A 14,494-nucleotide genomic window follows, 5' to 3' on the forward strand; every position below is an offset into this window, starting at 1 on the left:
ATACCCATGTACATAAAATTTTAAAATTGTTGAGATGTTTCATTTTCCATGCTGGAGATCACAGTGCTCCACCACTGAGTGACATCCAGCCCTGAATCGAATTTGTGGATGTTTTTCTGCCTCGGCTCTTCCGTTGTTTTTGTTTGGTTCAGTTTGGAATTTGTTGAAACAGTCTTGCTTTGTAGCCCAGGCTGGCCTTCCTCCTCCTCCTCCTCCTCCTCCTCCTCCTCCTCCTCCTCCTCCTCCTCCTCCTCCTCCTCCTGTTTCAGCCTCCCCAGTGCTGGGATTATAGCAGCACCTCTTTTTTTTCCATTACCTTGTGTTGGTGTATGATGTAATGAGGGCAGGCACTGCACAGCGCGCCTGTGGAGGTTTTACCCCACTGAGCCATCCCGCCGGCCGGCTGCTCTTTTTGTCGTTTGGTTGTGAGGCGGGGATCTCACCATGTACCTGTCTCGGCCTCCCAAGAGCCTTCCTCCATTTTCAAAGCGGTGGCACCCTCAGCCCGCCGGCAGGAGGGCTATTTCTGAACCCACAGCTTGCACCGGACCCCATCCCCCAACCTCCAGCTGTCTCTGTCCATCCTGGAGCCAACCTGGCCCCCGGTCCTTGCAGTCTCATCGGACGGCACCTTTCGGTTCTAGGTCCTCCTACTGGACACTAAACATTCAAAAAGAGGGAGGTCCCCCCCCCCCCATCAAAAAGAAATTTTAGTTCGCGGGGACCAGAGTCCCCCACCAAGACATACACCAAGGGGGAAGTACTGCGCAGATCTTCTTTCCCCTCCTTGGGAGATCAAGTCCAGTTTTTATTGGTCAAAAGTTACCCCCACCCCCACCCCCTGCGGGGAAGTCGACTTTTCACTGGTCAAACACCAGCCACGTGACTCCCTGCTATTTTTCTTCTTTTTTTTTTTTTTTTTTTTTCTTTTCCGTCCTGGGCTGGAAACCTGGGGAGGTTACTACAAGTTAAGCTGAAGACTGAAGCGAGAGTCAGGTAAAGCCCTAGCTGGGGGAGGGCCGGCAGACCCCCCCACACACACACACACACCCGCCCCCCGCCTCCACTTTATCCCCAGATAGCAAAGGAGGGCAGAGCTGCAGAAAAGGAATCGGCCCCCCGGCGTCCACACACTGCCTAACCCGGGACCTGAGGGCGGGGAAGGAAGGGGTAGATGATTCTGAAGGAGGAACTCAGGCAAGTTCTTGTGGTCCCAGGTCCTTCTATTTAAAGGTCAGAGAAGGCTGTTAGAGAAAGAGGGAACCAGACTTTACAGCTTTGTGCAGAGTGGGAGCACTCCCCCTGTAGCCGTGTTTTAGACAAGATGTTCTTGTTGAATCCTGCCCGAGTGGAAGGGGGACAGCAGGGAGTGGGTTTTCTTTCTAGAGGTCAAAGAGCCCCGCAGATACAGCTGGGAAAGATGGCAGCTGCGCAGCGGCACAGTTTCCTAGAGAGCTTCCTAATAAGGCATCGGTGTACTGGCCGAGGAGAGCAGGGATGCCTTTTGGTATCAGGGTTTGGGACCCTGCGTGCAGCGGTTCCAGGAAGTCCCCTGCTTAGGTTTGAGAAGGTTTGTCTTGTTGACCCAAATACCATACCATTGCTGGTTTCCATGGAGACGGTGAGTCTGACATCACCCTGGTTGCCATGGTGCTTAGTTCTGGAGGACCTGAGCAGGCTGTAAACAGCCAGGGATAAACAGGGACTTCTGCTCAAGCTGCTGCCACTTCCTTGCTGCCCCACCTGTTAACAGTCACACACAGCAACTGGGATGGGACGTGTCAGGACAGTAGAGGGAGGGGCTGAGGACAGAAGGCTGAACAAGAATGGCTGTGTGGGTGTCACTAGAGGAAGGGGGCGTGGGGATGTTGTTGTTTTGTTTTGTTTTGTTTTGTTTTTTTTTTTTTGGACCTGGTATAAGGAAGTCATTGCAATTATTCTATCTCCCTGTGGGATGGGTGCTAGTGTCCAGGAGACACCATTAGATGTCCTTTACCTGTCTTGGACTTGAATCTTCACTGGCAAGAGCCGCGGGAGATTTTAAGGTAATCATGAAGGACTGAAACCCAGCTGGAGTAGATAGGGAGCATTTAGCTGGTTTTGAAGGTAGAACTGCCAGACTCCCCCACCCCAGGTCCCCTTCTCAGTGCTCCGGTATAGCCTCTTCATGGTCTGCCTTTTCTGCCACTGGGGAGGCGGTTCCTCATCTGTCTCTGACCACAGTCCAGGACTCTGTGGGTCAGCCTGTCTGTCACTCCATCGTCACACCTGATCCCTAGCCCCAGGGCACAGCCTTGCTTTATGCTTGGCTTGGGAAGTGGGGGTGATACCTTAACCCCAGCTGCCCTCCAAGCTGATTAGCAAGAGTCACCCCCCCCCCCCGCACCCCGCTTTTTTGTTGCAAATTTTAATGTGATTTATGAATGGTAATCCTCACAAATCCCTCTTCTCAGTCACTTTCAAGATCCCTGAGATCAAACCGTAGAATTTAAGGTGGAGAGAAGGTGAGAAGGAGAGTGACTAAATGTACATCCAGGTGGACTTAGCTCTGCCAGGCCTGTAGTATTAGAGAGCTTCCTGCCTGGCCGATGCCTCTCACTTCCATGGCAATCTTAGCTGAGCCTTGCACAGCCCGTGCTGAGAACCCCTAAACCAGTGGTTCCCTAATGCTGTGACCCTTTAATACAGTTCCTCATGTTGTGGTGACCCCCAACCAGAAAATTATTTTGCTGCTACTTCACAACTGTAATTCTGCTACTCTTAGGAAATGTGATGTACATAGCCGATAGAGGGGTCACAACCCACAGGTTGAGAACCACTGCCCTACACCAAATGTGCGGAGAACCGATGGTGGATAGACCACTTAAGAAGGCTGCTGGGCCTTCTCTTGGGCTCTGTGGGAGGACTCTAGGGACCATGGTGGAGCCAGGTATTGTGAACAGGACCTGGGGCGTTTCCCACTCTCTTCAGTCAGCCTCTCTGAGATTCCTCCCCTTGGCCAGAACACCAGGGGGGGTGGACTTCTCAGCCTTTGGCCTCTTTGACCTTTCAAGGTCAATGCAGTTGCCCAAGGCCCTGTGGATCTTGGAAGAGGCAGCTTCCTTGTGGCTTTTAGCAAGGTGAACCCCGATAGGAAAGCATGGGATCAGGGCAGGACTGAACTGGCCTGGGTTGTGGAGGCACCTGCCTAGCTTTTGGTGTCTGGAGCCCTGCCGCTGCTGCCTGCTGCCTGCCTCCCCGATGGGGACTCCCTCCTCCCCCTCCTCCTCCCCCCCCTCCTCCTCCTCCTCCTTTTTTTTTTTTTTTTTAAATTTTATTGATTTCTTTTTATTTGATGTGCATCGGTGTCTCACCTGCCAGTGTGTCCGTGTGAGGGTGTCAGATCCCCTGGAACTGGAGTTACAGACAGTCGTGAGCGGCCATGTGGGTGCTGGGAATTGAACTCAGGTCCTCTGGAAGAGCAGCCAGTGCTCTTAACCGCTGAGCCATCTCTCCAGCCCCAGGAACTCCCATTCTTAAGAGAGCTTTTCTCTGCAGGTGGCCACGCTGCCAACCCTGGACCACTACAACGATGACCTCTTCCTGCCCGGACTCAGATAATAGCTGGGTGCTTGCTGGATCTGAGGTAGGAACAGTGGACCTGGGAGCGACACGGGACGGGGGAACTCCTACAGGGTGGACTGCTTTGACCCGCACCTGCAAGAGTAAGGGTCCTGAGTGGGAGTGCTGGGGGTTGGAGAATAAAGAAGACAAAAGCAATAGCTGGGACCAGGACGTCTTCCATAGCTGATGACTTATGCCAAGCAAGTTTATTAAGTACAGCATCTTACATACTATTTCCAAGGGAAAATGGCCAAGGTCAGCAGAGAGCTGAACCAGACAATGTTGGCAAAGAACACAGGATGCCTCAGCCTTCGGGTTGATAACCACAGTCTAGGGGAAGAGTCAGGTCACAAGAATGCAACCTTGACTCCTCCAAGGCACTGGTTCCAGCCCTCGACTAACCTTGCCAAGTCAGGACCTCTGAGAGATTCTTGGGTTGGTCGGGTCCCGGCACTGCTTTCTGGATCTGTCCTGTTCTCTTGGTCCTGACGGTCATCTGTGGTCCCTGTTGGCTCTTGTGGGGCTCCAGTGGCAGGGAGGAGACCTGGCACAGAGCTCTGGTGTTGGGGTTTCAGCCACACCTGGGAAGAAGGGACCAGATGGGTAAGCTGAGAGAAGAAAGGGACTTCTGGTGTGAGACCAGCAAGAGTGAGCTCATGAGGTGACAGAGAGAGCCATGTTGAGACTGAAGAGCCTTGGGGTAAGGTGGAGACCTATTGTAATCCATGTTGGAATGCTTCGAGCTAGAGTCTAGAACCCCAGAACTGGCTCAAAGGGCCTGATGAAGCATCAGGTGTTGTCTTAGGGTTACTGTGGCTATGATGAAACAACATGACCAAGGCAACTTGGGACAAAAGGATTTATTTCAGCTTACACTTCAGGTAACAGTCAGTCACTGAGGGAAGTCAGGGCAGCAACCTGGAGGCAGGAGCTGGTGCAGAGGCCATGGAGGGGTGCTGCTTACTGGCTTGCTTTCCATGGCTTCTCAGCCTACTTTCTTATAGAACCCAGGGCCGTCAGCCCGGGGATGGCACCACCTGCAATGGGCTGGATCCTCCCACATCAGTCACTAATTAAGAAAACGCTTCATGGACTTGACTAGTCTGATCTTATGGAGGCGTCTTCTCAGTGGGGTTCTTTCCTCTCAGATGACTCTAGCCTGTGTCAAGTTGACATAAAATTAGCCAGAACAGGTGTCATCTGATGAGCAGACAGCAGAGCTGCTGGGTTGGACAGTAGCCCAACACCCAGTGTCATCGGCAGGGGATCGAGCCTTTGTGTGGCTGGGTGGGAACAGGGATAGTACTTCTAAAGCCCTTGCAGCCTTCCAGGTGGCGTTTGGGGAGGGCAGGAAACCAGAGGGCTCCTGATACCACCAAGAAGGGAGAAGGGCTGGAAGGTTGGGAACTAGTGTCTAGAGAGGTATGATGAGGATGTGTCAAAGGGATCTGAGAGACTTCTTAGAACCACTCGGAGGAACTGGGCATAGTGGAGCAAGCTGTGATCCCACTACTTGGGAGATGGAGGCAGGAGGATCAGGATGTTCAGGGTTGTCCTTGGCTGCATAGCAAGTTCAGGATACATGAAACCTTCTATCAACAAATTAACTAAAAATAAATAACCATTAAAAAAAAGACAGTAGTAGCTAGAGAGGCCGCAGAACTCCACTTAGCCATGTTGAGTTTGAGGTACCCTTTAGGAGCCCAGCTGGGGATGAGGAGTTGACCTCAGCAATGACCCTGGGGCAGAACACAGGACTAGTGCTCACTGGCAGGGATTAAAATAGGCTCTGTGCTCAGTCAGCCCTGGTCTCCTGTCATGGCGCCGTTGTTGACAGCTGGGAACCTGGGCCAAGAGTTTCACCTGTCAATCCTCCATTATAAACAAGAATTGTAATCCTTGCCTTGCAGGGGTGACCCTGAGAAAAGTGTGGTTTGTAAAGAAATATACTGAGGTCAAAATTGTTCTTGAGCTAGGTATGGTGGCGCACACCTTTAATCCCAGCTCTCAGGAGGCAGAGGCAGGTGGCTCTCTGTGAGTCTGAGGCCAGCCTGGTCTACATAGTGAGTTCCAGGACAGCCCAGGCTATGTAGAGATGCCCTGCCCCCTCCCCTCTCTCATCTGTTCATTTTTGGAGGGTTGGGGGAGATGGCTGAGTGGGTAAAACACTTGCCACACATGAGACCCTGAGTTCGGATTCCCCAAAACCCAGTAATACTGGATATGGTAGTACAGGTTTGTAATCCTGGTGCTCCTGTGATGAGCTAGGAGTTGGAAACAGGAGAATCCTAAGAAGTCTGAGGTCCAGCTTGTCTGCAAATATAGCAGAGAGTCAGGAGATTCGCCTCAAGAGAGATGGAAGGTGAGGGCTGACAGCGAAGTTAGCCCTTTTCTTTGAGACAAGGTCTTGCCGTACAGCCCTGTCTGTCCTGGAACCTGCTCTGTGGACCAGGCTGGCCTGAAATTTGCAGAGATTCATCTGCCTCTGCCTGAGTGCTGGGATTAACCTCACTGAGGTTGACTTCTTGCCTCCACACTCATACTGTGGTATGTGCATGTGCCTGCACACAGAGAGAGAGATATTAAGAGAGAGAGAGAGAGAGATTAAAACAAAGAATTATTCCTGGAGAAGAGTGGAGCTCTGGCTGGGGTGGGCAGGTGGCAAGCTGCCAAGGAGTTATACGCAGAGAAAAGTTGGCCAAGCTGAGTAGTCAGAGCTAAAGGGCCAGGCTGGGAGTCGGCGCCATGGGGTCAGGCTGCCTGCAGCGGGGGTGGGGGTGGGGGGGTGAGGGGGTGGGGGGGTGAGGGGATGGGGTAGGGTGGGGGTAGTTGGGCTTCCTCCAGTAGCTGTTGAGAGAGGGCCGTCAGGGGAGTGTAGGACAATGGGAAAGGCCAGAGAACTCAGAAGATGGCTATGTGGTCGGGCAGAGGAGAGAACAGCTTCGGGGGGGGACCAGTGAGACCGTAACTGTGACCTGGGTTGAGTTGTTGGCTTGTGGGGAGGGCAGCACTGACGACAGGCACAGGGACCCCCAGTACCATTGACCTCCCTCAGGGACTGACTGCTAGGCTGATCCACAGAAACCTGGCCTCTGGAGCAATGAGGAAGGTTAGGGAGTTGCTGAGTGGAAGAGACACTTTGGATATCGCTCCACAGTGGCACGGGCCATAGTTTTTTGTGTTCTTGTTTTTGTTTTTTGATATTTCGAGACAAGGTTTCTCTGTGTAGCTTTGGTGCCTTTCCTGGAACTTGCTCTGTAGACCAGGCTGGCCTCGAACTCACAGAGATCCGCCTGGCTCTGCCTCCCGAGTGCTGGGGTTAAAGGCGTGCGCCACCACCGCCCGGCGCAGGCCACAGTGTTTGAGACCTGTGCTGAGGTACCTCAGGGCAGCTAGCCCTCATCTCCCATCAGGGCATTCCTGCCCCTGGTTTTGTCCTGATGTCCTGACAAAGTATCCTAGAGTTCACCTCCCTCCCGATAGAATCTGCCTGTGGAGACTCTGGGCCCAGAACCCGGGATGGACCCAGACTCTGAGGGAGCCTCCCAGGCCCTTTCGGACCCCTCCAAGGCAGAGGACAAAGAACTAGCTGGGACCTTAAATGGAGAAGGTAATGGGGCCTTGTGGAGGGTTGGACATAAACTATCCTGTTTGGGGAGGGGGCGGCTTCTTTTTAGTTGGGGGAAGGGCTGTATGCTTGCTGATCTTGGTTTATGAGCAGCCACACTCCACAGTGGTTGGGGCCTGTGGGTGCTAGAAGGCTACCGTGAAGGAAGGTTCAGGGCTGTGGGTTCTTTTTGGGCTTTCTCTTCTGTCACAGGGATGCTTTCCCAAACGGAAGGTTCCCAGAATGCAAGTGCTACTCTGCCCGAGGAGACTGAGGTCAAGGTAAGGTGCTTTGCTGGGGCTGGGAAGAAAGTGGAAAGAGCACTTCTCATAGCTGTATCCCCATCAGGGCACGCTGGGATGTGATGGTCATGGGATGGAGCCTCCCGGAGACACACTCACCCAGGAAGATTCGCAGGCGACTCCTGTGGCGACAAGCCTGAGACCAGACACACAGGACCTGGAGAGTGAGAGCCCTCCACAGAACCTGCCCTCAAGTCCCAGAGCCGGTCAGGACCTTCTTACCTCTCGTTTCTCCCCTTTTAGAAAGTATGGAAGCGGGGTGGAGGGAGGGCTCAGCAGTTGAGAGCACTGGCTGCCCTTCCAGAGGACCTGGGTTCGATTCCAGCACCCACATGGCAGCTCACGACCCTCTGTAACTCCAGTTCCCGCGGATCTGATGTCCTCTTCTGACCTCCATAGCATGCACATGGTGCACAGACATACACAGGCAGAACATTCATACATTTGATAAAGTAAACACATATCAAAGATTTAAAAATACGTTGAAAGTGTAGGAGAAGGTGCAGGCCTCACTACTGAGTACATGAGGGGCCCAGGCCCTGAACTTGGCACCTCCTGCCCCCTTTCCTCATCACCACCCCTGAGGACACTGACGCTCAGAGGAGTTAAGAGTTTGAATGGTGGCCTGTATCTGCTTGATTATGTCCTCTCTCCTTACTTCTAGAACAGCGGTTCTCAACCTTCCTAATGCTGCAGCCCTGTAATACAGTTCCTCATGTTTGTGGGGACCCCCAACCATAATTTTTTTTTTGAGACAGGGTTTCTCTGTGTAGCCCTGACTGTCCTAGAACTCTCTCTGTAGACCAGTCTGACCTTGAACTCACAGAGGTCCACCTGCCTCTGCCTCCTGAGTGCTGGGATTAAAGGCGTCACCACCACCTGGCTATAAAATTATTTCGTTGCTACTTCAGAACTGTAATTTGGCTACTGTTATATGAATCCTAATGTAAAGATCTGCTATGCAGGATATCTGATATGCGACCCCTGTGCAGAGGTCATTTGACCCCAAAGGGGTTGCGGCCCCCAGGTTGAGAACCACTGACTTGAACATACCCTTCATTTCCTTTCCTCGTGCGGGCTATGGACCCACAATGAGGGCAGGCGGGAGGCTCAGACTTTCTGAGAAGCTCACTGGACTGAGCCAGAGAGCAAAGAGAGTAGAAGGGACCCAGAAAGACTCATAACTCAGCAGTTCCAGAAGGAGTTCCGGGGAGACAGCTTAGTCAGGGGTGGGTGAGAATGAGGAAAGGTTGCTGGGCGGTGGTGGCGCACGTCTTTAATCCCAGCACTTGGGAGGCAGAGGCAGGCGGGTCTCTGTGAGTTCGAGGCCAGCCTGGTCTACAGAGTGAGTTCCAGGCCAGCCAGGGCTACACACAGAGAAACTCCGTCTCGAAACACCGCCCCCCCCCCCCCAGAACAAAACAAAAAAAGAAAGAGGGAGAGGCAGGGACATAGTTGGAGGTGCCATTTGAGAAGAGTCTTGAGCATAGCGTAGGTCAGGGGAAAACATTCCAAAGCTTTGGCGTCAACAGAAGAGTGGGGCTAGGCCAAGGTCTGTCCAAGGCAGGGGCAGAGGTGACCGGAGACACACCCCTTCCCCTGCCCTCCATCTGTGGAAGATGGCCAGGGAAGGAAGAGGTTGGGGCCCGGGGCCATTAGGGGGCAGCTGCAGGAGTCTAACAGAGGTAGGACCTAAGGACTAAGGCAGAGACTATGGGGGCTGTGAAGAGAGTGGATTATGGAGGCCGTCAAGTGGAGAACTGTCTGATGTGGGATGGAGGGGGAGATTGAGGTTAGTCGGGCAGCAGCATGCCTCTCCCTGAACCAGAGGTGGGGCCGCACTAGGAAAGATGGATTTGGAGGGTAGTGTGCTGAGTGGTTTTCCTCCCCTGGGGGAGGACTTCCGGTCAGACAGGCAAGCCTGGGGCACTGGGGAGGCCACCGAGGGGAGGTCAGTGGGGTGGGCGAGAGATTATGACCGTATGGGAAGGGAGAGAAGGTACTAGAAAAATCATTAGTTTTAGGACAGGGCAACACCAAAGCAGCATGATGGCCCAGGAGTTCCGAGGGACCCAGGAGGGTGGCATCCTGTGTAGAAACTTGAGGCGAGGCACACTCTGGAAGGAGCAGGACGCCTTTAGGACGGAACAGGGCAGTCAGTCAGTACCAGGCCTAACCGGACAGTCTTCATGCGCCTTCTCCGTGGTCAGGGCTGGGGTTTCCTGTGTCTGCCTTCTCTTCACCTCTCCCCCTGTGCCTGTCCTCCACTTGCCTCACTGCCGTGTCCCCTCCCCTTCCTCCAGTTTGGAAAGACCACCACTGCTCCAGCAGTGACGAAGACACTGACGTGGATGTGGAGGGTCTGCGGAGACGGAGGGGCCGGGAGCCCGGCACACCCCAACCCATGATACCTGTGGACGTGGAGGACCAGGCCAAGGGCGAGGGTGCAGGAGGCGAGCTGGGCATCTCCCTCAACATGTGTTTCCTGGGGACCCTGGTTCTTCTGGGCCTGGGGATCCTCCTGTTCTCTGGTGAGTAGTACTCCTGGCTAGGGCCTCCAGTCTGTCCTTTGGCCCTGCCTTGCTGCCCTGGCCTGTCCTCACCTCTCCCTGCTTCCCCGAGAGCCTCCTCAGACTGTTTCCGTCTTCAGGTGCGCTGTTGGAGCCTGAGACTGGTGAGTAGGCAGAGGTCCCGGCTCGCTTTCTGTGTTGGTGCTAATGGGAGTCTGTATGGGGAGTGATCCCCAGGTAAGGTGTTCAGGGTTGCACATTATTTCTTGGTTGTTGACCTTGTCAACTGTTCAAGGTGACTTTCGTCCCTGTAGCTCAACAGAGCTGTGAGCCATGGGGTGTGTTCAGGGTGAGGGGTGATGGGCTCTAAGGATCAAGGGACTGGATTCAGAGGCTCACTTACGCACAGGGCCCATGGAGGAAGCAGAGTTGCAGGTCTTTCCAGATACTGAGCCCGAGACTGAGTTGGTACATGCTGTAGGGAACAGGCAGGTATGTGTGGGTTTTCCATAGGTGTGGGGGCGCCTGGCAGGGAGAAGCTGGGGAGGGAGCATGAAGTGGCTGCTCTTCTGCCCTCAGGATGAGCTAGAGCAGCTGCAGGCCTCGGTACCAGCGGACAGTAGCCCCAGCCTACAGAGCATGGGGCTTCTGCTGGACAAGCTGGCCAAGGAGAACCAGGATATCCGACTGCTGCAGGCCCAGCTGCAGGTGGGCCCTAGCAAGAGGGAGGGGGTTCATCTGGCCACCTTCACCGGGCATATGTCCTAGTGGGGCTCCCCCAGGAGAAGTTTTCCCTACTCATCTGACCCTTGAGCCTCACCTTTACCACGGTCGGTTGTCAGGGTGTCTTGGTCTGTTTACCTCCCTCATGCTAAGGGCTGTCAGGGCTGGTGTACCTGTTTACCTGGCCGGTCACCTCTGATTGGTGGCTGTGATCTTCCTGGAGCATCTGAAGAACATGTCACGGCTCGTGCCAAGCGCTAGGCTCAATGGACAGTGCCTGCCTAGATCTAGGAAGTGGAAATGAAACCAGGAAGGCTAGACATGGGCTCTGGTGGGTCTAAAAAGTATGTGCTTCTGGAACGCCATAGATGCTGGGATTTGACCATCTCAGGACCTGGTTCAGGTTAGGGGTGGAGAAGAAGGAACCCATCTGGCTGTCCAAGGCAGCACTGGGGCTCCAGCCCAGGGCCTTGCAGACACTAAGCAGGCGCTCTACCAACAGAACTAGCTCCTGCCCACTCTAATAGAATAGAACTGGGGTAGAAGGCTTTGTGCTCACCCTGACAAGGACTCCTGTTTTCTTCTGTTCCTAACTACATTCTAGGCTCAGAAAGAAGAGCTTCAGAGCCTGCTGCACCAGCCCCAAGGGCTGGAGGAGGAGAATGCCCGGCTCCGGGAGGCCCTACAGCAGGGCAAGACCTCCCACCAGGTCCTAGAGTCAGAACTGCAGCAGCTAAGGGCCCGACTCCAAGGCCTAGAGGCTAACTGTGTCCGGGGCGTAGATGGGGTGTGTCTCAGCTGGGGTGGAGGCCCAGGTGACAAAGCCACCAAGGAGCAAGGCCACAAGGGACAGGAGCCAGACCCCAGCTTATCAGAGCAGCAGAAGCGGCTGGAGGCTGAGGCCCAGGCCCTAAGGCAGGAGCTGCAGAGGCAGTGGCGGCTGCTGGGGTCTGTGCATCGTGACTTGCAGAGGGGTTTGCAGAATGCTGGCCAAGGAGCCCCAGCTCGTGCTGGCCTGGCTGAACTTGGCCACGTGCTGGCCCAGACATTGCAGGGCCTGGAGGACTGGGGTCGTAACACCGGCATTCCTGCCAACGACTCAGGGGCCTGGTACCAGAAGAAGCCCCACTTCCAGAATTCCAGGGAGTGGAGTAGAAAGGAGAAGTGGCATGGTGGGCCGAGGGACCAGAAGGCTGAGCACTGGAAGCATAGGAAGGAGGAGTCTGGCCGGGAGAGGAAGAAGAGCTGGAGGGATGAGGACGGGGAACCAGCCGGGGGGTGGAAGGAGGAGAAGCCCAGGGTAGAAGAACTGGGGAACAGAAAAGACGGCAAGCGGCAGGACCCCAAGGTACACCCTACGAAAAGTGGGAACACCCACTCTGGAGAAAGGCAGAAGCATTCTTGGGGGAAAGACGTCGGCCCTGACCCCCTGTCCTCCTGGGACGAGCTGCTGAGGCGCAAGTACAGGCCCCCTCAGGGCTGCTCAGGGGTAGCCGACTGTGCCCGGCAGGAGGGCCTGGCCTTTGGCACAGAGCTAGCCCCCGTGAGGCAACAGGAGCTGGCCTCTGTGCTGAGAGCGTACTTGGCGAGGCTGCCCTGGGCTGGGCAACTGACCAAAGAGCTACCCCTCACCCCTGCCTACTTTGGAGAAGATGGCCTCTTCAGGCATGACCGCCTTCGCTTCCGGGACTTTGTGGATGCCCTGGAGGACAGCCTGGAGGAAGTGGCAATAAAACAGATGGGTGATGACGATGAAGTGGATGACTTTGAGGATTTCATCTTCAGCCACTTCTTTGGAGACAAGGCGCTGAAGAAGAGGTGGGAATCTGGGGGGGCCGGGGTGTTAACAGCTGAGAGGGATTTGAAGGCATTGGGACCCTGAACGGAAGAGGTCTCTAGCTGGAGTCCTCTTCATTCCTGGTTCCCAGGCCTTAGAGAAGGCTTCTAGGTACATTTCCTGTCTTCCCATGAAGGGCTACAGCAGTCCTGAGGGGTCCCCTTTAGAGCTGGGGCCCCCTTTTCCCGCCTTGCCTGTACCTACAGGGCCCCTTCCGGCCTCCCCCAGCGGGTCCATCCAGGGAGCCCAGGTCTCTCCCGTACTTGGTGGCAGCTGCCTGCGTTGGCTTCCTCCAGAAGAACAGGGCTTTCCCATCGCAGTGGTTCTGTTTCCGAAAGGCCTTTCCCCGCCTTGTTCCTTGTCTCCCCCGTCTCCCCACAGGTCAAAGAAGAAGGAGAAGCACTCCTGGAACCCCAGAGTTGTGGGGCCCAGGGAAGAGCACGGCCGCCATCCCCACCACTACCACCATGGCTGAGCTCTGCTCCTGCTGCAACAAATGGCCTTGGCAAGCACCCAGCTCGAGGTCCCTGGAATTGACTCTAGAAGCTGTGTTCCCACTGTCCAGTGGGTCCCTCTTGGCTCTTTAGTGCCCTTGAATGTCCTTCACGGAAGACAGCAAAGCACTTGGCCCTGCACTGGTACCACTTTTGCTACAAAAAGACCGTAGTTGGTTCTGCGGAACTGTCTATGCAAATACATGCAAAGGCTAAAGGCCCTGGGTACTGAGTGTGTAGGGGCCTGCTGGGGAGCCTGCCTGCCGGGGACGATTCTGAAGCCAGAGAGCTGTTCTCCTGTCTTTGTGGCAGCCCCCAGGACCACAACAGAGCCTGCAAGCCTGCACTGGAGCTGCTGGTTGGAGACTTAGCTCCAGACTTGCCCTGGGGTTTTGTTAGCTTTGGAGGCAGCTGTTCCCCGAGCGTGAAGTGTCCTTGTTATCATGCTTCTCTTGTGGCTTTCATCTCCCTGCCTGAGCTGCCACTTGAGGTGGTCCGTCAGTGCAGGGGACACCATGCAATGGCCACTCCGGTGGATGGGTACAACCTAGACACCACATTCAGCCCTCCCGTCCTGCTCTCAGCCCTCCCTCCCTGCGGCCCCTCCCCATGCTCACCCACCTTTCCCCAGGAGTCTAGCCTCGAGCCCAGCCACCAACTGTCTCACTGTTACCCCGACTGAACCCCTGTGGAACCCTGGGCTCCAGTCCAGGCTGGGTAGCCTCAGGCCAGGTCATCACGGTATTCTTATCCTCGGAAAGTGGACTGAGGGCTGAGGAACAGAGTAAATAAAGCTCGGAAGCAAACACCCTGCTTCTTCCACACACGAGTTGTTCCCTTCTTTGGAGTGTGCTGTGGAGGGAGGGTTGGGAACACCCTAGCCTGGTGCCTGGGTCTGTGGAGGTGAGGGAGCCACTAGGTGGCACTCGGGCTCCACATTTCTTCAGCCTTTGCCTCCCTCCTGCCCCAGTTACCACCCCACATCTCAGACCCCTACCCACTGACTAGCTCTCAGGAAGTCCAGAATGCCCCTGGCTGTTCTTTAGGAAGTCCCCCTGAGTTGTAACTTCTATGCCATGGGTAGCACACTGGACTTCTAGACTCCCCTTGGAAATCTCCCAGGGAGTGTAGGGGCTAAGGCATGCGGGTAGAGCGGCTTACTCAGGCCGGGTCAGTTAGGGAGTGGAGTAGGCGCTAGAAAGGTGATTGGTCTCTATTATTTAGCAATACTCCCGCGCTACTGTTTAAAGGCTTTGAAGTGCACTGGCTTGTTTAATTCTGGGGCTAGACAAGACATGTGGAAATGAAACAAGGTTGGCTCATTCCACAGACATTTGCAAAGTCTGTTGTGTGGGGCTGGAGAGATGGCTCAGCTCTGGAGAGCACTGGCTGCTCTTCCAGAGGACCCAGGTTTGATT

At 54.9% G+C, this 14,494-nt stretch overlaps 1 protein-coding gene across 3 annotated transcripts; it reads left to right on the forward strand.

Moving 5' to 3' along the window:
- Nucleotides 1–919: 919 nt before the first annotated feature.
- Nucleotides 920–13,512, forward strand: Pbxip1 (PBX homeobox interacting protein 1). Of its 3 annotated transcripts, none has more exons than XM_059265683.1 (11): nucleotides 920–996; nucleotides 3,538–3,625; nucleotides 7,087–7,213; nucleotides 7,424–7,491; nucleotides 7,559–7,718; nucleotides 9,816–10,043; nucleotides 10,163–10,186; nucleotides 10,432–10,514; nucleotides 10,602–10,730; nucleotides 11,350–12,563; nucleotides 12,964–13,512. In XM_059265683.1, exons 2-11 carry the CDS (start codon nucleotides 3,572–3,574, stop codon nucleotides 13,055–13,057), a joined length of 2,181 nt encoding a protein of 726 aa, XP_059121666.1. In that variant the 5' UTR covers nucleotides 920–996; nucleotides 3,538–3,571; the 3' UTR covers nucleotides 13,058–13,512. The 3 variants fall into 3 exon arrangements, with proteins under 3 accessions (XP_059121666.1, XP_059121668.1, XP_059121667.1); XM_059265685.1 differs by lacking the exon at nucleotides 920–996 and adding an exon at nucleotides 1,530–1,621; XM_059265684.1 differs by lacking the exon at nucleotides 920–996 and adding an exon at nucleotides 1,919–2,045.
- The last annotated feature ends 982 nt before the right edge of the window (nucleotides 13,513–14,494 follow it).

Source organism: Peromyscus eremicus, chromosome 6 (assembly GCF_949786415.1).
Source record: "Peromyscus eremicus chromosome 6, PerEre_H2_v1, whole genome shotgun sequence".
NCBI classification, from domain to species: Eukaryota; Metazoa; Chordata; class Mammalia; order Rodentia; family Cricetidae; genus Peromyscus; species Peromyscus eremicus.

Coding starts and splice junctions, on each gene's coding strand:
- Pbxip1 (XM_059265683.1), top strand. CDS start 3,572: ATGACCTCTTCCTGCCCGGACTCAGATAATAGCTGGGTGCTTGCTGGA. Junction 7,214..7,423: donor TGGGACCTTAAATGGAGAAG/GTAATGGGGCCT, acceptor CTTCTGTCACAG/GGATGCTTTCCCAAACGGAA. Junction 10,731..11,349: donor TGCTGCAGGCCCAGCTGCAG/GTGGGCCCTAGC, acceptor ACTACATTCTAG/GCTCAGAAAGAAGAGCTTCA.